Source organism: Gracilinanus agilis, chromosome 1 (genome assembly GCF_016433145.1).
Source record: "Gracilinanus agilis isolate LMUSP501 chromosome 1, AgileGrace, whole genome shotgun sequence".
NCBI classification, from domain to species: domain Eukaryota; kingdom Metazoa; phylum Chordata; class Mammalia; order Didelphimorphia; family Didelphidae; genus Gracilinanus; species Gracilinanus agilis.
Window position 1 is genome coordinate 342973106 of NC_058130.1, and position 25917 is coordinate 342999022.

At 32.7% G+C, this 25917-nt stretch overlaps 1 protein-coding gene across 1 annotated transcript in view; it reads right to left on the bottom strand.

The window, feature by feature from the left end:
• Window positions 1-370: 370 nt before the first annotated feature.
• The window catches only part of TBCA (tubulin folding cofactor A), a 92239-nt gene continuing 66692 nt past the window's right edge, over window positions 371-25917 (bottom strand). Inside the window, exons 2-4 of the mRNA XM_044663188.1 lie at window positions 12740-12845; window positions 3234-3320; window positions 371-648 (exon numbers count right to left, since the gene is read on the bottom strand). Coding sequence (XP_044519123.1) covers window positions 568-648; window positions 3234-3320; window positions 12740-12845 — 274 coding nt within the window. The 3' untranslated portion in view covers window positions 371-567. The remainder of the gene's footprint in view (window positions 649-3233; window positions 3321-12739; window positions 12846-25917) is intronic.

The window sequence follows — 25917 nt, forward strand, 5'->3', positions numbered from 1 at the left end:
AAATGGTAGGTCTTCATTGTGAAGGGAAAATATACACAGCGTTAACCACTGAGAACTCTTCTTTCCCACAGATGACATATATATACATACATACATACATATATATGACATATATATATATACACACACACACATATATGTACACACATATGCCTTATTCAGAATATATAACCCATCGCTTTATTTTCTAAATAAGAAAAAAATTCTAAGCCAAATTATGCTTACCAGAAACATGATTTGGAACCAATATATCAAAGTAAAAAATCAAATGTAATCTTATTGATCTTACTTTTTAGATAAAGATATGGTTCTTTTTCAAGATAGACTATTGGTCAAATAAAGTTCTGTAAAACACAAAATAAAATAAGCATTTGTATTGGACTAACCCATTTATTTGAAAACATTTTTAAGTTAAGAAAAGGCAAAAAGATACAACTACATAAAGAAAACTGAATCACATTCTCACACTACTTGAACACACACGGCAGTGGCCAAACATAATAAAATGTGGAATGGACCGCAGTGTTTAATGAAAAAAAAAAAAAAAATTCAGAACTGTGAAATATTTTAAGCTTCTAACTTCACTGATTCCAGAACTGAACGTGCATCTTTATATTCTTCAGATTCTTCCAAATCTTTTTCATTTTCCTAAAAGGAAACAATAAATATGAGCTTTTTTTCAATTCAATAATTATTTATTAAATACCTACCACTGGCCATTTGAAACAGTCATTTGTTGTGATTCTAGTACTAATAACAACCATGAAAGTCTTATAAATCAGAGGGGCTTGACTACCTGGTATCATGTCATATCTCTACATATAGATCAATGCAGACATATCCCTTGGAAGAGAGGGAAGAGATTCTACTTTTTATAGATGGGTATTACTGTATGAATGAAACATCTTTCAATCTTTTCTGCATAGCATATCTTTACTATAATTATTATATGACATCAGGAATTAATAAGGCATTATTTAAATAAACTTAGAAAAACATTTAAAAATACAATCAAATGCATTTCATAAGATATAAAAGGTAAATTATTACTTTGATTATTTGTCTACTATTTTGGTTAAAATCTATTATTTCTATCATCCAACCAAATTTTTGGAACTATAAGACTATTTATAGACCTGGTACAAATGTTTAATATTTATGGCAAAATATTCAGTCTATGCCATAGCAAAATAAATCAGTTACTAGACTGGTACTGGAAATGAATGTATCTGGTTATAGTGTTACTTGGGAAAGTTAATCTTCTGACTTGTCTAAATTTTTTTATTCATTTTTCCCCTGGTATTGATTTTTATTAGGATGCTTACCAATTACATGGCATAACACCAGGCGACATCATGATAACTTGCCACATTTGTGTAAGTTCTAAGTTGGTTTTTTTTTTTAACTTAACTACAGACCAAAAAAATGGACAGTCAATTACAAATATATTGAGGATTATAATAATGAATTACTGGAGGGAAGAGAATAAAGTGGATATAAACTTGCTCTGAATTGTCATGTATTAAAAAAAGGACAGGTAATTTACTTAATAAAGACAAATTTTATTTGTTTCCTAAACTTCTCTGTTATTTTATGCCAGATCTTTATTATCTATCAGAAAAATATGTAAAGGTCTTTGGAGACACTGTTGTTCTGGATAATATGTAATGCATTATCCTAAGTCAACATTAATTTTTTAAGTGTTTTTAAAGAATCAATCCTTTAGGCTCCTGCTTCTTGAAAATAAGCATTCTAGCAACTAAAGGGCTAAGGAGTATATTCTATTATTTAAAACAGATTTTAAATTGGAAGTTACTCTCCATTCTTATGTCTCTGCTTCAAAACAACAACCTCTTTCTATATGACTGTCAATATCAGATCTTTCTCCTTTACAACAGTTTTAAAGATTTTTGAAAGGCAAATGATATGGAGTTGGGAAAAAATTATTGTCAAATAACATGGTAAAATTTGGGAACTTTACCAAATGTAGATCCAGGAGAAATGCTACATATTCCAGGCAAATAAAGTTTATTGACTTCATACAAGAATACATAAGAATATATTTGATAAGCCTAAAACCTCTCATGAAATAAATTTTAAAATAAGCATTAGATAAGTTGAGACCCCACCCCCGCAGAAGGCTGATTTAAAAAAATTATATAGGAAAACAATTCAGGAAGATAACTATGTAGCTACTAATTAATTTTGGGTAAAGAAACAAACAAACAAAAAAAAGAACTGTGGCATAATAGATGGAATAGGAGGTCTGAATTCAGGTTCCATTTTTGATATGCTAATAACTATGTGAATCCAAGCAAATCACTTAGTCTGTCAGTGACTTAGTTAACTCTTAAAAGATTTTATGTTGCAAAATAGTCGCCAATTTGCTTTGGTAGAAGGAATGTGCCCCACAGGAGTTCTCTATACCAAATTAATTACATATCTGGATTTTAAAAAGTCAATACAAAAAATGGGGTTAGCAGAGGGGTGATGAGAACTCATAATGGAATTGACTAATTACTTAATTAATGGTGCAGATCTTTTGTCCTTTGTGAATATTTTAGCAATGCTTAAAATTCTTATCTATGTACAAAAAACTGGAACAGAATGAAGTAAAAACTGCTATAGGTATTTCTGGAAATTTACAATTTATGGAACAGTTTCTCCTTTGAAATAGAAGGCATTAATACCTGCATGTATGGCAAAAATACTTTTAATCCAGATCCAAGTACTTTTGAGTTGGGAGACTGGAAGAATAACTATTTAGGAATAGCATTTTATATCTTAAATTGCTTAGTATCTGGGTCTAAAAAAATTTGGATGCCTTTTGAAAACTTCCTTATTCCTGTGAAACATTTGGGCACCTCAGATGAAAATCTATCCTCTGTGTAGAATAAAATACTGATGCAGAAAGTGAACACTAACCAACAATCAAAGATACGATAGAAAGGATAGCATAGATGCATCCTCTGACAGCTAGCTATCAATTCAAATTGACTTATGTCTAATAGTAAGTTTGTACAAAAGGAACAAATATGTTAGAAAATATTACTGCAGTTGATAATTAAGAACAGTATCTGTAATACACTTTCTGTAATATAATAATGTCATAATGCAAATGAATTGAAGTTTTTAACTAATCTTTAATAACAAATATTGGGAATTAAGTTTTCTGTGTTTTTGGTTGAAAAAAGGCCTCAAACACAAGATACAATATGCCCTGTTTTACATACCAACAACTGTAGAAGGTCAGAACGTGCAGCTTCCAATCTGCGTTGGCAATCTGGAATCATCATTCGAGATTCTTGCAAAATTTCTGTCTGTAAATATAATATGTCAAATGTTTAAAAATATCTAGGCATCTTAGACTACATCTATTATATTCTAAACCTTTAGAAAATATGTAGGTATTTTAGAGAAATTAAAAATTCTTAGATCTCTTTTCTAATTTGAATATTCAATAAACAACATTCTATTTCCTCTTCCACAAAAAACTGCTTAAAAAATACTTACATATGTCAAAATGGCATAAGAAAAACATGATTGACTTTATTTACAGCTTATCATAAAATTTTTAACATTGAGTTAAACAAACAAAGCATCTTTGTATTCACTTTTTTCCACGTTAACTGAAAATTAACAAGTAAAAGCTTTCCAAAGCATGTTAGTTTAAAAAGGCTATTTAAAAGAAACTATTTCCCCTGCTGTCACAAAGCACCTCCATCCAAAATGGGATCAGCTGGTTATATAAATATCTCCTGCATCTTTTGAGTAATAAAGAAAAACAGTGTTCAGATAATACCACATAGAGATAATTACTGCATGAAAAAAGTTATTGAGTTATTGATCACATCATGTGCACACGGCAGGAGGTTCTCCCTGAAAGACAAAGGTAAAGAAAAATGAAAAGCCAAGACCAGCAGGTTCATATTTTTGATGCTTATCATGCATAAAAAGTTATTACTTATCCTTGTGCTTCATTTTAGGAAAGAGATTATTCTCACCATGCAGTTTGAGTCAAATTACCAACCTGGCACCCCTCTGAACCTGAACACTTGGCCATTCCAACCGAAAACACCACAGAATTAAATACAAGAATACTGATTCTGGGGAATATTTTTTTCTGGAATCAAAATCCATTGTTCAAAACTGGTTGTGTATAGTGTAGTATGATGAATCAAATGACAGTAGAAGAAAAAATTATCAAATCTATGAGTGTGAAACCCAATCTATAAGTAGGACAGATACATAATAACAAGATCATATTTTTCTTAAAATGGCACATTCTTTTTATGAGGGAGTTTTTTCTTTAAGTTATATTAAGAGGAACCAATATTGCAGCCCTATTATGTGCTAGGTCTTATTGTGCTAAATGCTAAACACTGTTGTAAAAGCACCTTAAGAAAAATGTTTTAAAATAAGCAATGATCTTTTTTCAAATGAGTCTGAAATGTGAACTTTTAACAAGAAGTTTAATTTCCTATTTGCCTTGTGATTTGAACTGATTAGAAATAACTAGATACTTATTTATCCTCTTAGGAAAGAAATATCCTACAAAATGAAAAGTATGGAAGAATTAATAAAAATTTTGTATGCAAAATGTATCAAACATTCTAAGAACAATTAATCTCATTGTTACATATAATTTTTTGTTAGATTTGAAAAAGAGACTTGTGATGGTACAAATATGGTGGCACAAAAATGCTAAATTAAATGTTATCAAAGTGGCTATAGCAATGTATCATAAAGATATGTTATTATTAGATTAGGTTTAAAACAAATACAAGGTTAGTCCAATATTGGGAAAATTTTAACATAACAGTTCATATAAACAATAAGGACAAAATCCAAGATACAAATAGATGCTTTTTAGTAAGCTCCAATCCTAATTTTTATTAAAAACACCTAGAGAACATAGGACATGTACTTTTAAAAATATCTAAGTAATATCTAACATTAAGAGTTAGCATTATATATAATGGGGACAAACCAGAAGTCTTTCCAATAAGATCAGGGATAAAGCAAGGATAACCTACTATTTGACTTAATGTCAGTTACCCTTAACCTTACAGAAATGGTTTATCATGGTGTGGCCATTGCATAAGCTATAGCTTCTTGCAGTCATAGGTAAAAGCCGGGTAGCAGGTAGATACCAAAGGAGGAAAGCAGCCCTGAAAGGGCTTGGCAAACTCTTACCACAGCAGTGGTACTAGTATTCCCTGAACACCCAGCAAATCCACTGGTGAATTAGGGAGCTGTCTAGACCAGGTATGTGAAAGACTTCCCTCAGTGGAAGGGGCAGATAAAAACAATTTGTTCCAACAGCCACAGAGGCAGCAGAAGTGGGCATTGTGGAGAGCTTGGTTAGATATCGAAGAAGCCAAGGTTATTTACTGTATTCGGAGCTATCACCAGTTATCTTGGCTTTTGTTTTGCCACTGAACTTTGATGTCTCTGGAAGAGAACGAGGGCTTTGTGTAACTGCCTTACTTAAATCCAATATATGAGCAAATCAAGTCATACCAGTGATGTCATTTTGATTCTTAAGTACAAAGAACAAAATCCATTTGATTCAATACTAGAAATGCTAATTTTAGTAATAAGACAAGAAAATTTTTGAGAAAAAGCATAGGCAAAGAAGAAAACGATCACTTTTTATAAATGATGTGGTGATTTAGAGAAACCTAGTTAGCTAAAAATTAATATAAACAATAACTTCAGCAAAGTAACAGTATATAAATATACAAAGATCACCAGTATTTCTCTATAGAATCAAGAAAACTCAGGAGGAAGAGATAGAGAAATTCCGTTTAAAATAACTACAGAAAGTATAAAATTCTTGAGTCTACCTATTAAGAAATAAATCAAGAATTTTATGAATGTAACTATAAAACACTATATAATATCTTAGTATTAAATAAAACATAAGGACCCCAGCTATTACAGTAAGAATTCACTATCTGACAAGAACTTGTCAAATGAATTTTTACAAAAAAAAATTTGGCAAGGAAAATTTGAAAGCAGTCTGTTAGAAATTAGGTATAGACCAGTACCTCCCATCATTTATTAAGATGAATGAATAAGATATTTATTAAGTATTTACTATGGGTAAAGCATTGTGATAAGCACTGGTATTTAAAAAAGACAGTCCCTGCTCCCAGGGAACACATATGACATATGGCACATAGGAAAAAGTATCAATCATTTCCACTGATAAAATCACATCATTTTCTGGTGGTGAACCATTTGACAGTGCCAAGGCCTTTGGTGGCAGAAACTTTCTGAGAGGTTGTGATAGCTTGGTGGCATTGGGCTAGAAGAACCTAGTTCTGAGATTTCTCCATCAGGATCTAAGGGGAGATGATGGTCAAAGAAGTGATGATAGGTATGACTTGTCTGTTACATACTGCCTTCTGTCTTTCCCCCTGGGTGTTTTGTTACTTCAGATAGGCTGGCTTGCATGCTCTATGTGTAGCAGTTAGTGGGGATGGCTGGTTTCAGCCGCAGGAGTTGATTCCTTGTGGAAACTTAATACTAACCTGTACCTCTTTTTTGGCACCACAAGACAATCTTTGGATTATAAAGAAGAAGTTTAATCTTAATACTGAAGCTACAAGGCGCTTCTTGGCTCCCTTCCTGAAAGAGGGTGGAGCCAAGTTCTCTGTTTATTTGTAAACAAACGTCTTAACATTAAATATGGCCTGATTCCTGAAGTCCAGAAAACCTGCTCTTTATTATTTAACAAATAATTATAAATTAAGAAGCAGTTTTCAGAAAATATTAATCATAATATCCCCAAAAGATGAGTATGAGGACTAAGTTGAAAGAAGGATGGGGATTGGCGGGAAGGATAGCATTATCAGGGCTCTGGAGTCTGTAAAACCTTATTGGTGGAAACTGGTGGTGATGAGGATGTTGGGACCCCTTTCCACAATGACTTCTCCCCTCAATGATAGCTGTGGAGATCTAGATTAGAAATAAGTCTGGTGGTTGGAAGGGAGGTGCCATCACTCCTCTTAAGGCTCTTGGGACTGTAATGTGGAAAAGGGGGTTTTGGGGTAAATATAGTAAAAGGTTAGGTCACCAGGGGATTGAATAATTATCAATTCCCAAATAAAGAGTAACCTTAAGTTAAAATGATGTTTATGGAAATTTATTTACAAATGAGAAGAGGAAGAAGAAATAAGGAAATAAGAATCTAACACAGTAGGTAATTTGCTCTGATCCCCTAGTTAATCCAGGCAGATCTAATTAACCCAAGGCCTGAAACTCAGAGGACCAGAGGCCTGGAGGGTCCCAGGGGTGAATGAAGCAAAAGCTTCGGTCACAAAGTCTCTATTAAAAGGGAAGTTCCTTAAGAGAAGTTCAGGAAGATTCAGTCTTAAACTCACCACGTGGAATGTCCCGGTCACGAACCAGCAGAGCTCCCTCAGGTCCTCTTCACAAACCAGAAGACCCAGCTCAGCTGACTGAGGTCTCTTTTTAAAGAGGTCTCTTTTGCGTCACTCCCTGTGCCTGCCTCTTAATTTACATGTACAATCACAAAAGATGCTTTTCTTAGGACTGGCCACAAGGCAGTCAGTAAATTCTGATTTGTTACTTTAGCACACATGTGTTACAGACCACCCAAAAATGGAGATGTTTTCACCTTTGGCGATTAAATCTAAAGATGGGCAGTGTAGATTTAATCTAATTGTCACAGGACCAGAGTCCTGAGTTATCTCTGATAAAAGATTTCATTTCTAAAATACATAAATGGATTCAAATGTAAAAGAATAAGAATCATTGTGTAACTGAAAAATTTGATCAAAGGCTATGAACTGGTGCTTTTCAAAAGATGCTTTCCAAGAGATTAACACCCAATATTAAAAATGCTCCAACTCACTAAGTAGAGAAATTCAAATTAAAGCAACTCTAAGGTCCCACTTCACATCTATCAGATTGTGTAAAAATGCCAGAAAAGAGGAAAAAGACAAATGTTAGAAAGACTATATGTGAAAAGGTACACTACTACATTATTAGTGGAATTAACATGTCACTAAACTATTTTTTGACCTAGCTAAGAATATGTTTAATACCACAACAAGTGAACAAAAGAAGAAAAGGACTCATTAATAAAAATATTCATAATTGTTCTTTTTATGGCAGCAAAAACCTTGGAAATTAGTTGTAATAGCAATAGTAAATAAATTATGGCATACAAATGTAACGGAACACTATTGTTCCAAATTAAATGATAATGATTAAAGTTTCAAAGAAACTTAGAAGACCTGAATGAACAGATGCAGAATAAATGAGCAGAAATAATAATAAACCATACAATAAATAGCAACATTGAAAGATTAAAAAACTATGATCAATGGAATGAACAAGGAAGGATGATTCCAGAGGATTAATTATAAAGAACATTGCACAGTTCTTGATAGAGACATGGTATATTCAATATGTAAAATTGAATAATTTCTGGACGTGGTAGGAATTAGTTTTGTTTATGTATATTTACTACAAGGGTAGTCTTCTTTTCTAATGAGGATAGGAGGTAAAGAGGGAGAGAAAATAGATTTTTGTTCATTAAAAAAATAAAATTAAAAAAATATATTTCCAATACACTGCAACAATTTATTTTGGTTTCCTACAATTTCTGCCAAAATACATCAACAATTTTACATACATATATATACATATGTGTGTGTGCATGTGTGTGTATGTATGTGTATATATATGTATATAAAGGGACTAATTTGATGAACTAATTATCTAGGTACAATAAGTGTTGTTCATCATTCACTTTATTTTTCCAGTGTGGGTGGTTAAAACAATTCCTTTCACAGTACTGTGGCTTTTTCTGAGGAGGATTATAATAGATTAATGAAATTATTATAACATCTATGTTTGGAACATTTTTATCTCCCCTCTATCCCCTCCCCATTAGTATTCCTCATGGTACTTGGTATGTACATGTAAAATGTAGCTGTAACTAAGAGCAATACAATGATCCAGGACAATTCTGGTGGACTTATGAGAAAGAATGCTATCCACGTCTAGAGAAAGAACTGTGGGAATAGAAATCCAGAAGAAAAATATATGATTTATCACTTGTTTATATGGGTATATGATTTGGGGTTTAGGTTTTACAAGATTATATGATTATAAAAATAAATAATATGGAAATAGGTTTTGTATACATGTATACATGTATAACATGTATAACCCAGTGGAATTGCTTGTCAACTCTGGGAGCAGGGAAGGAAGATGGGAGGGAGACAAGAAGAATCTTGTAACCATGGAAAAAAATTAAAAATAAAATTAAAAAAGTAAGTGTACCCTCTACCAATTTCTGATCACAATCCATTCTCACACACTTCATCTTGTGTGAGTCTTATCTACCTTCTATATATTCTCTAGATAGGGTATATCCAGTGTACTGAGGGTTTCTTTAAATTTTTTTTGTAGTATATTAGTATCAGCACAGCTCTTGAACTCTCTCTGTTATTCTTTACCTGAGAAGCATAATTGATTCTCATATTTTTTTTTTAACCCTTACCTTCCATCTTGGAGTCAATACTGTGTATGGGCTCCAAGGCAGAAGAGTGGTAAGGGTAGGCAATGGGGGTCAAGTGACTTGCCCAGGGTCACACAGCTGGGAAGTGTCTGAGGCCAGATTTGAACCTAGGACCTCCTGTCTCTAGGCCTGGCTCTCAATCCACTGAGCTACCCAGCTGCCCCCTTCATATTTTTTGATCATACATTTCCCATGTGACATCACTTAGACCATTTATTATATATCTAAGTAACTGCTGGTAACATACTACAGGCTAATTAAACTAAAAATACATTAATTTCTCCACTGTGCTTTGGATCACCTGTGATTTTCTTTTCACCCAACATGAATAAAACTTTCACAAACAGCTTATGGTAAAGTTAAGAGATTATATATTTTGACAAGTTTTTGTTAACAAATCAATAGGTCTGTGATGTCCCTGATGTGAGTATCCTATTGGATGTACAGATTTCAACCTATCTACATTTGTTCATTCACGGTCATTGCATATATACAATATATAATAATATAAATTATTATTTAATACAGTAATATAAACTATAATATCAATATATTACAGATATACAATAACTTATTATACTATATGATAAATAATTGAATATAATTATCATTTTTCCTACTTCAGAAGAAAAAAATACAGAGAAGGAATGTCCTTATATTTTGAAGATTCTGCAATTATGTAATTAGATTTTAAACTCCTCATTGTCACTCCTTCTCCAAATCTCTGTAGATAAGATTCCCTTTCTACTTATTACTAAACATAAGCAATATCTCATGCTAAATAAGCTTGTGAATCAAAGATCAGCAGACACGGCTGATATACTTTTAATATTATCTGAAATGTTATTATTTAAATAACTTGTAATAACTTTAAGTAATAACATATTACTTAAAAAACAAGTCTCCTATTATTTCCTGGAAGTAACAAGATTTTTTATTGCCAGAAATAATTAGTTCAGGTGGCAACTGCATGATCATGATTTCCTGATTCCTCCTTCTTTATCCTAGAATGGGCAATAGCATCAGATATAATGCTATCAGATGCAAACTTTTACAAAAAGAATAAACATTCTGAGCAAGGAAGGGAGAGAACTCAAATAAGTAGCTACAGTTGCACCTAGTGAGGTGGTAGAACTTTACAATGTTAAAATTATTTAAAGATACAAAAATGAAGGAAATGAGCACTTCTAAGGAATTATTAGCAAAAGAGTATTCTTTAAAGGTATCTGGGGATATTTCTGTCAATACAGTTTTTGCTCAGTTATTTAAGTTATATCTGACTCATCATGACTGCATTTGGGGTTTTCTTGGCAGAGATAGTGGAATGGTTTACCACTTCCTACTCTAGTTCACTTTACAGATTAGAAACTGAGGTAAAAAGGGTAAAAAGATTGCTCAGAGTGACACAGCCAGTAAGAGTCTGAGTTCACATTTGAACTCAGGTCTTTCTGACTCCAGGCCCAACACTCTGATCTACTGTACCACCTACCTGGAAGCTTCCTCATCTTTTCTACTTTATTCCTTTAAACTCTTCTCCCTTCCATTCCTCTTTTCCTTTAATCTCTTAGAAAAAAGTGTCCCTTCTCCTTGCAAAGGTAAACCCATTACTGGTACTTTCACATCATTCCCTCAACTAGTTTTTCCCTTTGTTCATTTCCCTTCTCTGCCACTATACTACTATATTCTATGGTTCTAAGGGAAAAAAAATTCAGGTTTTCCTGACTCTTAGAAAAAACTTCTCTGGAGCCTCTCTCTAGCTACATTCTAAACCTCTCCCTTCACGATCAAACTTCTAGAGCATCTACACTTGCTGCCCCTTCTGCTTTTATACATGCACCCAATTCCCAAACCCCAACAATTTAGCTTCAGTTCCCCTCACTCTGTTTCCTCGATATGGCTAGTGACCTCTTAACTAAGAGTCTTTTCTCAAAGCTCACCCTCCTTAGCTTCTCTGTAACTTTTGATACTTTTAACAACTTCTTTCTAGACTCTTTATTCCACTTTGATTCCTTTGTCCTTGTTCTCTTGATCACTCTTTCTCCCACTCCCCTCACCTCAGTGACCCTCTTGGGTCTGGGCTAAGTCCTCTCCTCTACATTCTACCTTTCAGTCATCTTACATTCAGTGATGATGACTGACTACATTGTTAACTTCTAAAGCTATATATCTGACCCTCATCTTTCAAACTCCAGTTCTGAAATATCAAATAGCTGCAGGGTATTCTGTGAGCACTGTTAATTGACCTGGTCTGAATCACTGTAATTCTCTGTCTTTGAATCATTCTCGACTGTTATCTTCCTCTCTCCCCACCCATCCCATTCAATATACTGCCAAGTCCAGTCAATTTTACTTTTATGTTAGTGTTTGCATTCATCCTACTCTCTTCATTCACATGGTTACCCATGCTAGGATAAGCAATCATCATTTCTGACTTTGACTACTGAAATAGTTTCCTAAATGATCTCCCTGTTTGCAGCTTCTCCTCTCTTTAATTTGTCCTCTATGCTGCTACCTAAATATCTAAGGGCCAAGTCTATGTTATTGCCCCACTCAAAAGCATTCAATTGCTCCCTACTGCCTTTGGATAAAATACCAATTCTTCATACCTTGGCATTTTTAAAGACATTAGTATTGATCCAACCTACCTTTCCAGTAGTATCTTCCCTTTACACATTCTATATTTCAACTGGACTGGTTCCCAAACTTAACTCTAAAACAAACATCTCTAGCCTCTATGCTTAACTCTACCATTCAGCATCCCTATTTTTTTTTCAAGCTTCCCTGATTTCCTCTTAACATTATCTTCAGTTATCTCTATAGGGGTGTTATCCCTCAAGAGAGCAAAAGCCCACTGGGATAAAGAATGCTTTACTTTTGTTTTTGTATCCCTACCTTAAGCATAATCCCTTGCACATTTTAGATGCTCAATAAACATTCATTGAACTTAAGTGAATTACTACACCATACATCAAGTATATTAAGTATTTTCATACACGTTATCTCATTTACACTCTAATGAGGTCACCTTATGTAAAGAAATATACGGTTACAAGATGCTTTTTTTAAGTTATAAGACACTTTAGTGTGGTATCCTTCACATCAGCTTATGTTTGTGAAAACAAGTATATATTTCATTTAATTAGTTTTCCTTAAGATATATTCAAAATAGAATTTTACCTGCTTCTTAATGGCATAGTTTTCACCATCTTCAGCTTTCATTTTTTCAACTTTTTCTTCTTGTTGTTTTGCTTCTTTTTCATACATCAATTTTTCTTTGACCAATCTATAAATAAATTATATTTTCCTTAATAAATATTCTTTTTCCTAAAGAAAACTTATGAAAGCTAGAAAGCACAATTTTGAAAATATAAAAATATATATTCTTAAAACACAAACCAAGACAACCAGGTCTGGCAGGGTGGAGAGCATAGTGGTCTCTCTTGGCTGTATCTATAATCAAGATAAGTTATTTGCACTTAAATTGTATATAAATGATTACAAAGTAAATAAAGTCTTAAATTAAAATTAAAAGTCTGGCTCAGTATACTTAAAACTATAATTTAATCCACCTGTACACAGAATAATCCCTCTTGACATCAAAGGATGTTACCAAAGTTACAGGAAGAAGTTTGGAGACGCAGGGGTTGAGTACAGGATTTGGGAGAATGAGATATTAACAACCTTCATGAGTGGGTATGGTTGAACAAATTTTCTCAATCTTACTTAGGTTAGTCCTTGGATAATAAGTGATGGGTTCTTCTCCATCCCTGCATTTGAGTTTTCATAGCACCCAGAAGAAAAAAAAAGCTCAGTAGCATTTGTCTTAAGGAATCCTTGGATTATATGAATTAAAAGAGGCATAACACTTCAATATTCTACATATGCAAAAATAAGTCTTTTGAACATTCCTATTCCCCTTGACCTAAAAGTAATTTTATTGATATCTTTTTGTTTATATATTTGACAAAAATTGTTGGGAAAATTGGAAAGCAGTTTGGCAGAAACTAGGCAAAGACCTCATAGGCAAAGATCTCCTACTGTATATCAAAAAAAGTAAAAATGGATACATGATTTAGATATAAATAGTGATAGTCACAAGCAAATTAGGGTAGCTTGGAAAAATTTACCTGCTAGATCTGTGGATAATAAGGGAAAGAGTATATGACCAAACAAGAGAAAGGATCACAGGAAGTAAAATGATTAATTGATTACATATAATTAAAAAGAGTTTGTACAAACAAAACCAGCATAGACATTAATGTAGTGTTAGAGGAGTTGTGAATTAGTTCAACCACAGTGGATAACAATTTGGAACTATGCCCAAAGGGCTATAGAACTGTGCATATTCTTTGATCCAGAAATCCATTACTAGGTCTATATCCCAAAAAGAAAAAGGAAAGGAACTATATGTACAAAAATATATATAGGAGTTCTTTTTGTTGTGACAAAAAATTGGAAATTGAGAGGATGCCCATTAATTAGATAATGGCTGATTAAGTTATGGATTATGATTGTGATGGAATATTACTGTGTTATAAGAAATGATTAAGGAGATGGTTTCAAAAAAACCTGGGAAGATTTATATGAACTGATTGAAAAGTGAAGTGAGCAGAATCAAGAGGACATTGTACAAAATAATACTGCAATACTGTAATATTGATCAAATATGAAAAACTTAGCTACTCTGATCAATATCCAAGATAATTCCAAAGGGATGAAAAAGGCTATCCACCTTTAGAGAACTGATGAGCTATGAGTGCAAATTAAAATATAACAATTTTACCTTTTTTCTTGCTTTTTTTTTTCAACATGATTAATATGGAAATATTGTCTGCATTATTTCACATGTATATCTGATATAAAACTCCTTGTCCTCTCAAAGTGGAAATGAGGGAATCCACTAGTCACATCAGAAAAGAAATACCTTAGTGGAAACGCCTAGAAATAAAAGCCAAATTCTATAGCTTCCAGGTAAAGGAAAAAATGCTACAGGCAGTCAAAAATGAGTTCAAATGACATGGGGCCAGAACAAAGATCATACGAGACCTATTAGCTACCATTCAAAGGGAGAGGAGAACATGGAATATGATATTCCAAAAGGTAAGAGATAAAATCTTACAATTAATGACAACCTATTTGGAAAAACTAGGTAAAAATCTACAGGGAAGAAAATTAACTTGTAATGAAATAGTGGATTTCAAAGAATTCCTGATGGGGGAAAAAATCAAAATAAATAGAACTGAATAGGCAATCTAAAATGAAAATGGAAGCAAGAGAAACTCAGAAAGATACCTATATGTGATTTATAAAAATGGAATATGTAGGGAACTTACTATTTTCATTTTAATAGGGATATAGGAAACAAATGTCTACTGAGAGCTCTAATATCATTAAAGTTCATAAAGAAAGGTTAAAATGGTGTAGCATCTATGGGTGGTTTTGTTCTAATGGTCTCAGGGGAAAACAAATGAGAGGGGCAGGGGACCAAATTAAGGAAGAAAGGTAGAAGAATGGGGGGAATAGGCTTTCAGTGAACCTCACTTTAATCTGAATTAGAAAAAGGAAGCTTGAATATATTTTAAAAACACATATGGCAACAGAAATATATAATATTCAAAAGGAAAAGAGGAAAGTGCAAGGGACCTTAGAGAGGTAGAAAGGGTCTAAGAGAAGGGGGGATAGGTAAGGTAAGGGAATAGTCATAATCAAAACAAATTTGAATGCTTGAGAGAGAAATATGAAGGGAGGATTAAAAGGAAAGAAAAGAAAGACCAAAATGTGGGATCAGAGAAGGGGTAAGAGAAAGAGAAGAGTTGCAACAGAAAGAAAACAAGATGTTCAAAATCACAAGTGTCAGACAAATCTTTTCACACTTGTTTATATAAAAAGAAGTAGAAGCAAAGAAAGGAAAAATCACAAGAGGCGTGAATTTGGAAGATAAACAATTAACAATCATAATTGTGAATGTGAATGAGATGAACTTGGCTATAAAATGAAAAAAGATAGCAGAATGGATTCAGACCTAACAATGTATAATGTCCAACCTGAACATATATACCTGAAATACACAAGAGTAAATCTGCTAGGTGTGAGGTGGTACCTCAGAGTTGTTTTGATTTGCATTTCTCTAATTATTAGAGATTTGGAACACTTTCTCATGTGCTTATTGATACTTTTGATTTCTTTGCCTGAAAATTGCCTATTCATGTCTCTTGCCCATTTATCAATTGGGGAATGGCTTGATTTTTTATACAATTGCTTTAACTCCTTGTATATTTGAGTAATTAGACCCCTGTCAGAGTTTTTCGTTATAAAGATTTTTTCCCAATTTGTTCTTTCCCTTCTGATTTTGACTACATTGTTTTTGTTTGTACAAAAACTTTTTAGTTTAATATAATCAAAACCATTTAATTTACATTTTGTAATTTTCTCTAACTCTTGCTTGGTTTTAAAGTCTTTCCTTTCCCACAGATCTGACAAGTATACTATTCTGTGTTCACTTAACTTGTTTATAGTTTCCCTCTTTATATTCAAATCGTTCACCCATTCTGAATTTATCTTGGTGTAGGGTGTGAGATGTTGATCTAGACCTAATCTCTCCCATACTATTTTCCAAATTTCCCAGCAGTTTTTGTCAAAAAGTGGATTCATGTCCCAAAAGTTGGGCTCTTTGGGTTTATCATAAACTATTTTGCTGATGTCATTTACTCCAAGTCTCTTCCATTGATCCTCCTCTCTGTCTCTTAGCCAGTACCACATTGTTTTGATGACTGCTGCTTTATAGTATAGTTTAATATCTGGTACTGCTAGGCCCCCTTCCTTCACATTTTTTTTCATTATTTCCCTTGAAATTCTTGATCTTTTGTTATTCCAAATGAAATTTGTTATAGTTTTTTCTAATTCAGTAAAGAAGTTTTTTGGTAGCTTGATAGGTATGGCGCTAAATAGGTAAATTAATTTGGGTAGAGTTGTCATTTTTATTACGTTAGCTCGACCTACCCATGAGCAATCAATGGCTTTCCAAATGTTTAGATCCAGTTTTATTTGTTTGGAAAGTGTTTTGTAGTTGTTTTCATATAACTGCTGTGTTTGTTTTGGTAGGTATATTCCTAAGTATTTTATATTGTCTAGGCCAGTAATGGGAAAACTTTTTAAAGAGGGGGCCAAAGGAAAGGAAATGCTCATCTCTCAGTCTGTTTCTAAGGCAACTCTTTTGAAATTTCATTGTATTGTATCCTACTCAATGTAATCGTCAGATTAGGAATAATGTCCCATGGCCAGATAGAACATTTCAGGGAGCCCCACATCTAGCACATGGGCCATAGTTTGCCCATCACTGGTCTAGGGTGATTTTAAATGGAATTTCTCTTTCTAACTCTTGCTGCAGACATGTGTTGGAAATATAGAGAAATGCTGATGATTTATGTGGGTTTATTTTGTATCCTACACCTTTGCTAAAGTTGTTGATTATTTCCATTAGTTTCTTAGCATGCAAATTCTTTTTTTTTAACTTTTTTTATTTAGAATATTTTCCCATGGTTAAATGATTCCCCAAACCACTCCCCTTCTCCCCTGTAGCCACCGCGCAATTGCACTGAGTTTTACATGTATCATTGGCCAAGACCTATTTCCATGTTATTGATAGTAGTACTAGGGTGATCGTTTAGCTTCTACATCCCCAATAATATCTCCATCATGTGTTCAAGCAGTTGTTTTTCTTCTGTGTTTCTACTCCCACAGTTTTTCCACTGAATGTGGATAGCTTTCTTTCTCATAAGTCCCTCAGCATTGTTCTGGATCCTTGCATTGCTGCTGGTAGAGAAGTCCATTATAGCATGCAAATTCTTGAAGGAAGAATTAAATGAGTTTCAGGATGAAACAGCAAAACTAAGAAAGTGAAAAACCTTAATTTATTCCTCTCTGACCTAGATAAATCACCATAAATAAACAAGAAAGATGTTAAGGAGGCAACAGAATTTTAGAAATGTTAGATATGATAAGACTTCTGAAGAATATTAAATGGGAATAGAAAGGAATATACCTATTTTACCTGTATACATAAAAACATCACAAATACATTAAAGAATAATTATTAAATGAAATAAAAATTATAGTCAATAAAAGGCCTTTGAAATATAGATTAAAAATTAATTGGAAACTTAATGACCTAATCTTAATGGGTCAAAGAATAAATCATAGAAACAATCAATAATTTCATTAAAGACAATGAGTAATAATGAGACAAAATACCAACATTTGGGAAATGCAGCCCAAAAATTACTTAGGTGGATATTTATATTTTTAAAAATTTGCATCATTAAAAGAGAAAAGACTAACAAATTAGGCAGGTAATTTTTAAAAACCCTAGAAAAGCTAATGAATTTTTAAAAAATCAATGAATTAATAAATTAAACTGTAAGCTATTTAAAAACCCAAGAAAATAAATGAACTACTAATATAAAAAAACAAAATGTTGATGTATCACCAATGAAGATGAAATAAAAGCAATTATTAGGTTCAATTTTGGCCAGATATGTTCCCAAATAAGTGATAATCTAAAGGAAGTAGATGACTAGCTACAAAAATATAAATTAGACAGATTAACAGGTCAGAAAAATAGAATAATTACATAACCCTATCTTAAAAAAGAAACTGAACAAGCCATAAATGAACTCCATAAGAGGGGGGAAAAAGACCAGATAGTTTATATATAAATTCTACCAAATAGTAAAAAAAAAAAACTCAATTACAATGCTACATAAACTACTTTAAAATAGTTTTTAAAAGAAGAGACCTCAACAAATTCCTTCTGTGACACAAATATGGTCTTGATACATGGTCAACACAATAAGAATGGTAGTACCTAAATTAATTTACTTATTCAGTGCCATACTAATCAAGCTATCAAAGAAAATTATTTTATACAGCTAGAAAATATAATAAAGGTCATCAGGAGAAACAAAAAGTTTAAGATTCTTAATCAAGGAAATGGGTTAAAAAAAGAGATAAAGGAAAGGGGCCTTGCAGGACCAGACCTCAAATTATACTACAAAGCTGTAATCACAAAAACAATTTGGTACTAGAAAACAAATACAGAGATTGATAATTTAAAGACAGTATAAATGAGTACAGTAACCTAATATTATTAAAAACAAAGATACTAGGTATTTGGGTGAGAACTCACCATTTGCCAAAAAGTTTTGGGAAGACTGGAAAGTAAGTCTAACAGAAACTAGAAATAGACTAACATTTGACACTGTGTGGTTTAGTTATGTTTGACTTTTTATGACTCCATGTGGAGTTTCTTGGCAAAAATACTGGAGTGGTCACCACTCCTTCTCCAGCTTATTTGATGGATAAGAAACTAAGGCAAATGGAGTTAAGTGACTAGCTCAGGGTTATCACAGCCAGTTAAGTCTCAGGCTGTATTTGTACTCAAATCTTCCTGACTTCAGACCTAACGCTCAATCTACTGTGCCATCTAGTTGTCCTAAAACTGTATACCAAAACTCAAAATGGGTACATAATTTAGACATAAAGGGTGATATCATGGAACAAATTAGGGGAGCATGGGAGAAATTACTTGCCATATCTAAGGCTAGAGAATGAATTCACGACCAAACAAGAGTTAGAGAGGTTTGTAGGATGTAAAATGGATAATTTTTATGCTATAAAGTTGGAAACCAAACCAATTTATGTATCAACCAAACCAATGCAGCCAAAATTAGAGAAAAAACAGGGAACAGGGTGGAGAGGTGGCAAATCTTTGTAGCAAGTTTTTGTGAGAAACCTCTTTTTTCAAATACTAACTGAGCCAGACTTAGTCATCTCCAAGGGACAAATGGTCAAGGGATATGAAGAGGCAGTTTTCAGAGGAAGAAACCAAAGCTTTTAATAGGCATATTAAAAATGTTCTAACTCATTAATAATTGGGAAAAAATAAATTAAAACAACTCTCAGCTACTACCTCACTCCTGTTAGATTGACTCAAATAAAAAAAAGGGAAAAGTACAAATGTTAGAGGGGTTATGGGCAAAAAAGGAACACTAATGCACTGTTGGTGGAGTTGTGAACTTGTCCAACCATTCTGGAAGTATGACCAAAGAACCATAAAACTATGACTACTCTTTGACCCAGAAATACCACTCCTAGGTCTGTAACCCAAAGAGATCAAAAGAAAAAGGTGGGGAGAGGGAGAGAATTTGGAATTCTTGGCTCTGTATTTTATTATCTATATAATTGTGAGCAAGTCATATTACCATTCTGGGAACCAATTTCTCTTTTTGTAAAAGTGAGGGGTTGGACCCGATGGTATCTAAGATTTCTTCCTATTCTAAGCCTATGGTCCTATGTAGATGAATAGACGCAGAACAAAATAAGCAGAACCATGGGAATACATGATGACTATAACAATGTAAATTTAAAAATATTTGAAAAGGAGTCTAGAGTTAACGTGAAAAAAAGAAAGTGTAGATCCTAGAGAATAGGCCTCTTCCCCTTAAGGCAAAGAAAAAAAACTATTAGGACAAAATATTTTTTACACTATCCTCAGAGGTTTCTGTTATCAAGCTATTTTTACTTTTGTTTATCACTCTGCTTGTGTGTGCATATATATTTGTCACAACCAAAGGTTCAATCTGAGAGTGGGGAAAGACTGCAATAACAAGACAGAAGACATCAATTATTAGACATGTACTCAATCCTCAAAGAGATTATGAATCTAATCGATAAGATCAGAAATAAGAATACTAAAGAAGTTAAATATAATGAAATATAAATAATATATGTAAGCTCCTTCAAACTCTAAAAGAACATAGAATTTTTAATAAGTCACAAGCCAGACTGTGATTGCCAAGTAAATTCTACAAATAACTACCACAAAAGTCTAAAAGAAGATATTCCCTTCAGGTTAGGATAAGTTTTAGGAAGTCTCAGAAGCATGGTTAAAATTTCGACAGTATTTCTTCAAATGCATTTATACATGTGTATGTAGACACACATATACACATGTTAGTTATTAAAAGCATACTAATTTTTTTACTTTCTATTAGCTTCTCATCCTTTCTTAATTTTCAAATATGCACAATTTAAAACAAAACTAGCACAGTAACTCCAAAGCACCTTTAAGCTACTGTCTAATTTCTTATTTTCCTTTCATTGACAAGTTTTTGGATGAGTTATCAATATATGAAACCTCCATTTACCCTATCTTAAGAAGAAAATGTCAGGAGGAAATTAGTTAAGTAAATATGGTAATTTTTAGAAAACATTCTCTTCTGTTGTCAAATTTTGTACTTTGTTGGACATTTTTAAAACAGAAACCATCACCACCAAAATCAGTCATTATGGAAGGCTATTTGGTCCTGTCCCCTGTCCTGTCTGACAATGAACAATTGGAGAAATGTGTGTTTTCTGTTTAATAACTATTCTAGTCAAATGTTATTTTAAAAAGCAGTTTCTGGGGTTGGTACAAAATTGTGCAGGAATAAAAATGTACATGAGAAGAAAGTTTGCAAAAAGCTGGAATCTTCATATAACAGTTCATTTAGTCAATAAAATATGCAAATCATAAAATTCTAAATATATGTCAGCTATTATTAAATATTTATCATGCACAAAACAGTACTTGGTAATATAAAAGAAACAATCCATATCCCTTATTAAATTTATAGTCAAATAGGATTAAGACATACAGACAAGAATCTATCTCATAAGATAGATTATCTATATTTTTTATCAAGATTTTTATATATGTATATAATACAAACATTAGAAAATAAAGTGCTATTCAAAATCTAAAAGAAAAAGTGGTTACAAGAGGGGTAGGGTTGTATTCAAGAATTAGGTGGTACCTGAGTTGAATTTTAAAGGATGAGTAGGAAGTAAAAAAAGAAAAGAGGGAGAAAAACAGCATTTCACATATTAAGACCAGCAGGAGCAAAAGTATGGAAATAAGCAAATGAGAGTAGATAGGCTTTCAGAAATAAACATTTTGGAATGTATGTTTCATTAACACTTTGACAAAGAATGATTTATGATTATTTCTCCAAATCTACTGAGACTCTGCTATCCAAGGATGGAACATATTTCAGAATGCTTGGGGCAGAAAGATCCCAATGAAATAGTTTCTTACAGACTTCCTTTGTATATATGCCTTGAATCAATGGGTCAAAGGACTTGGGCATTTTATCCACTTAATTTGTGTAATTTCATATTGTTTTCCAGAGTTATATCAATTCACATCTCTGCCAACAATGCATTAATATGCCTAATTTTCCATTAGCTCCTTAATACTGATTATTCCCACTTTTCGTCATCTTTAGTATTTGTTTGGGTCAGGTGAAATTTAAGGGTCTTCTTGATTTTAGATTATAATAGACAGAAGAACAATTGAAATAGTCATTTAAATAAATGTTTTCGTCTTTAAGAACCTCTGGAAGAGGAATGCTGAGGAACCATTATTCTAAAAGTAATTAAGAAAATTTAATTAGTTGAATATTCAAAGTCCCTCTGCCATTAAAATTTTATCAAACATTTATACTCAATGGACCAATTTAATAGTAATAGACAGTTCATAATTTAGAAACTTTGTTTCTTACGTGACTTTGCATATAAGAAGCATGGCAAAAGATTAAAAAAAAGTTGTGTGACTGGAATAAAATTTAAAAGTCAAAAAACAAACCCATTATACTGATCTACCATTGTCAATAATTCAATTTTTAAAAATTCAACTGTATTTTCAGTTCTGAATTCCCATTCTCCCTCCCCACTGGAAAGGCAAGAAAAATAATAGTCTTTACAAATACATATTTTTGTTGTTTAGTTGTTTCTGTCATATCCCACTCTTCATGACCCCATTTTGGGGTTTTCTTGTCAAAGATACAAGAGTAATTTGTCATTTCCTTCTCCAGTTCATTTTACACATGAAGGAATTGAAGCAAACAGGTTCAAGAGACTTGTCAAGGCTCAGATCAAACTTTAAAAACTTATGAAGATATGTTTTCCAGATTCCAAATTCACTGTATCACCTAGCTAATCAAATACGTATAGCTATGCAAATTAAATTAAATTCCTACATTACCTAAGTCAAAATAGGAGGGAAGGAGTCAAGGAAGGAGGGAGGGAGGAAGATTTATGTTTTAATTTACAACCTGGGTCCATCTACCTAGATGGAGGTAACAGCATGTTTCAAGTTCTTTGAAATTGTTACCAAGTCTTTCAAAGTTGATTATTTTTACAATATTGCAATTTCTGTACAAATTTTTCTCCTGGTTCTGCTTACTTCACTTTGATTTAGTTCAATTAAGTTTTCCCAAGTTTTTCCAAAACAACTTCCATCATTTCTTATAGCACAACAGCATTCTATATCATAATCATATATAACAAGTTATTCAGCTATTTCCCAACTGATGGATAGCTTCTCAGTTTCTGATTCTTTGTCACTACAGAAAAAAGATGTTATATTTGTATATCTATGGGTGCTTTCTCTCTTTCTTTGATTTCTTTGGGATATGGACCTGATAGTGGTATTGCTGAATTCAAGCTCACAGCTTTTTGGACACAGTTCAAAGCCCCACCAACAGTGAATTTACCTTACTTTTTTCATTTTCTTCTATCAATTTAGCCAACATGAGTATCTCAAAGTTGTCTTAATTTGTACTTCTCTAATTACTAGTGATTTAGAGCACTTTCTCCACCCCCACCCCCCATATAACTAATAATAGCTTTGATTTTTTTTCTCCTGAAAATTGTTCCTATCAATTGGGGAATGGCTTTTTTCTCCTCATAAATTTAACTTTGTTTCACATATATATATATATCTTAAAATGAGACCTTTATAAAATAAACTTGCACAGATTTTTTTCCAATTTCTTTTCTTCTAAAAAAACTGTAGTTTTTCATCTTGTGTCTCTATTATATGGTTATGGACTCTTTTCTTAGTCATGAATCTGACAGCTACCATGCTCCATCAATTTGCTTATGATGTCATCCTTTATGTTTAAATGATGTACCCATTTTAAGCTTATCTTGGAATACAGCATCAGATGTTTGTCTATGTTCAGCTTCTGCCAAACTACTTTTTGGTTTTCCCAATAATGTTTGTCAAATGGTGAGTTATTCCCCTAATACCTGGTATCTTTTGGTTTATAAAACTACTAAGCTCATTTATACTATTTCTTTAAATTATGTCCTAATTTGTTCCATTGATCAACCACTCATTTATTATCTAGATCCAACTGTTCTAATGATTATACCTTTGTGTGGTAATATTTTGAGTTATAGTACAGCTAGGCCCTCTTCATTTTTTTTTCATACAATTCTTTTGATATTCTTGACCTTTTGTTCCTCCAGATGGATTTTATATTTTCCTAGCTTTGTAAAGTAATACTTTGATAGTGATTGGTATGGCACTCAAGTAAATTAGTTCTGGGAGTAGTATCATTCTTATTATATCAGCTTACCTACTCAAAAGCAATTAATAATTATTTAGATACTTGTGTGTAAATTATGTTCATATAGTTCTTCTCAGTGTCTTGGTAGGTAGACTCTCAAGTATTTTATACTATCTGTAGTAATTTTAAATGCAATTTCTCTATCTTTCCTGCTGGATTTTGTTAGCAATATACAAATACATGGATGATCTGTATAGGTTAATTTTATATTCTGCAACTTTGTGGAAGTTAACTACTTCAATTAGTTCTTTAGTAGACTCTATAAGGTTCTCTAAGTAAATTATTATATCATCAGCAAAAAGTGAAAGCTGTTTCTCCTTTACTTATGCTTAGTTCTTTTTCTTCTGTTAGTGCTATACCTACCTGAATAGTAACGGTAATAAAAGATATTTTGCTTCACCTCTGATCTTACTGGAAAGGCTCCAGTGTTTTTCAAGGAATTAGTGTTGTACTTTGTCAAAAGCTTTTTCTGATATAAAAAGTATCTACTGATATAATTGTGGTTTTTATTGGCTTTATTATTAATATGGTCAATTATGTTTATGGTTTTCCTAATATTGAATCAGCTCTGTATTCTTAGTATAAGTCTAACCTGGTTATAGTGTATGATCTTTGTGTTATATTGTTGTAGTTTACATATTAACATTTATTTAAAATTTTTGTATTAATATACATTAGGAAAAGTGGTCTGGTTTTCTCTGTTTTTACTCTCCTGGGTTTGTGTATCAAAATTATATCTGTGTCATAAAATGATTTAATACAATCATTTCTTTACCTACTTTTTCAAATAGTTTATGAAATATCAGGATGAATTCTTTAAATATTTTAAAGAATCCACTCGTAAATCCATCTGGTCCCATTTTTCTCTTTGTAAGTTTATTTATGGCTAGTTCAATATCTTTTTCTAATATATGCTTGTTTACATATTCTATTATCTGTTTTGTTAATCTAGGCCAATAATGGTGAACTTATGGCACAGATGGCATGCAGAGTGCTCTCTGTGGGTATGTGGCTGCCCTTCCCAGACCCAGGTCATTAGTAAAAAGGCAGAAGGACTAAGGTGGAGCTGCTCCCCTTCCCCTCTCCATCATGCCTGATGACAGTTTTTCACATCCCCCAACCCTCTGCCCAGCAGCCCAATGGGAGCACTTAGGGGTTAATGTGGGTGGCTCATAGGTGGCAGAACTGGAGGGGAGCAGAGTCCTCAGGCCACTCCCCTCCCCCTTTCTACATGTGCTAAAGACATTCCTCACTTCACCCACCCCCTACACCTAGCAGCTCAACGGAATCGCTTTCTCCCTCCCTTGTGTGGGGTAAAGGGAGAAAGTGCAGTGTACCTGGCACTTGGTGGGGGAGGGGCACAGCACTCAGTCTGAGGGTTGGGGTTAGGGATGAGGCCCAGTAATCCATCTCTAAAAGGTTTGCCATCACTGACCTAGGTTATTTATATTTTTATAATTTGTTTCATTTACACTGTCAATTATATTGCATATAGTTAAGAGAAATAGCTCTTAATAATTGCTTTTATTTCTTTTTCATTAGTTATAAATTCTTTTTCATTTTTGATACTATTCATTTGGTTTTATTCTTTCTTTTAATCAAATTGGCTAATGGTTGAACTATTTTGCTAGTTGGGGTGTGTGGGGTTTTTTTAAACTCCTAGTTTTATTCTTAACTCAGTTTTTAAAAAAAACTTTCAATTTCAATACTTTTGCCTTTGACTTTTAGGGCTTCAATTTTTTTTTTATTTAATTGAGGATTTGATTTGTTGGTTTTCTAGTTGTTTGGGGTTGAGTTTTTTTTTTAAAGTTGCATGCCCCCAATTTGTTGATATACTCTTTGTCTCTTTTATTGTTTAACAAAAGGTTGGAGATATAAACATTCCCTAGTACTGTTTTGACT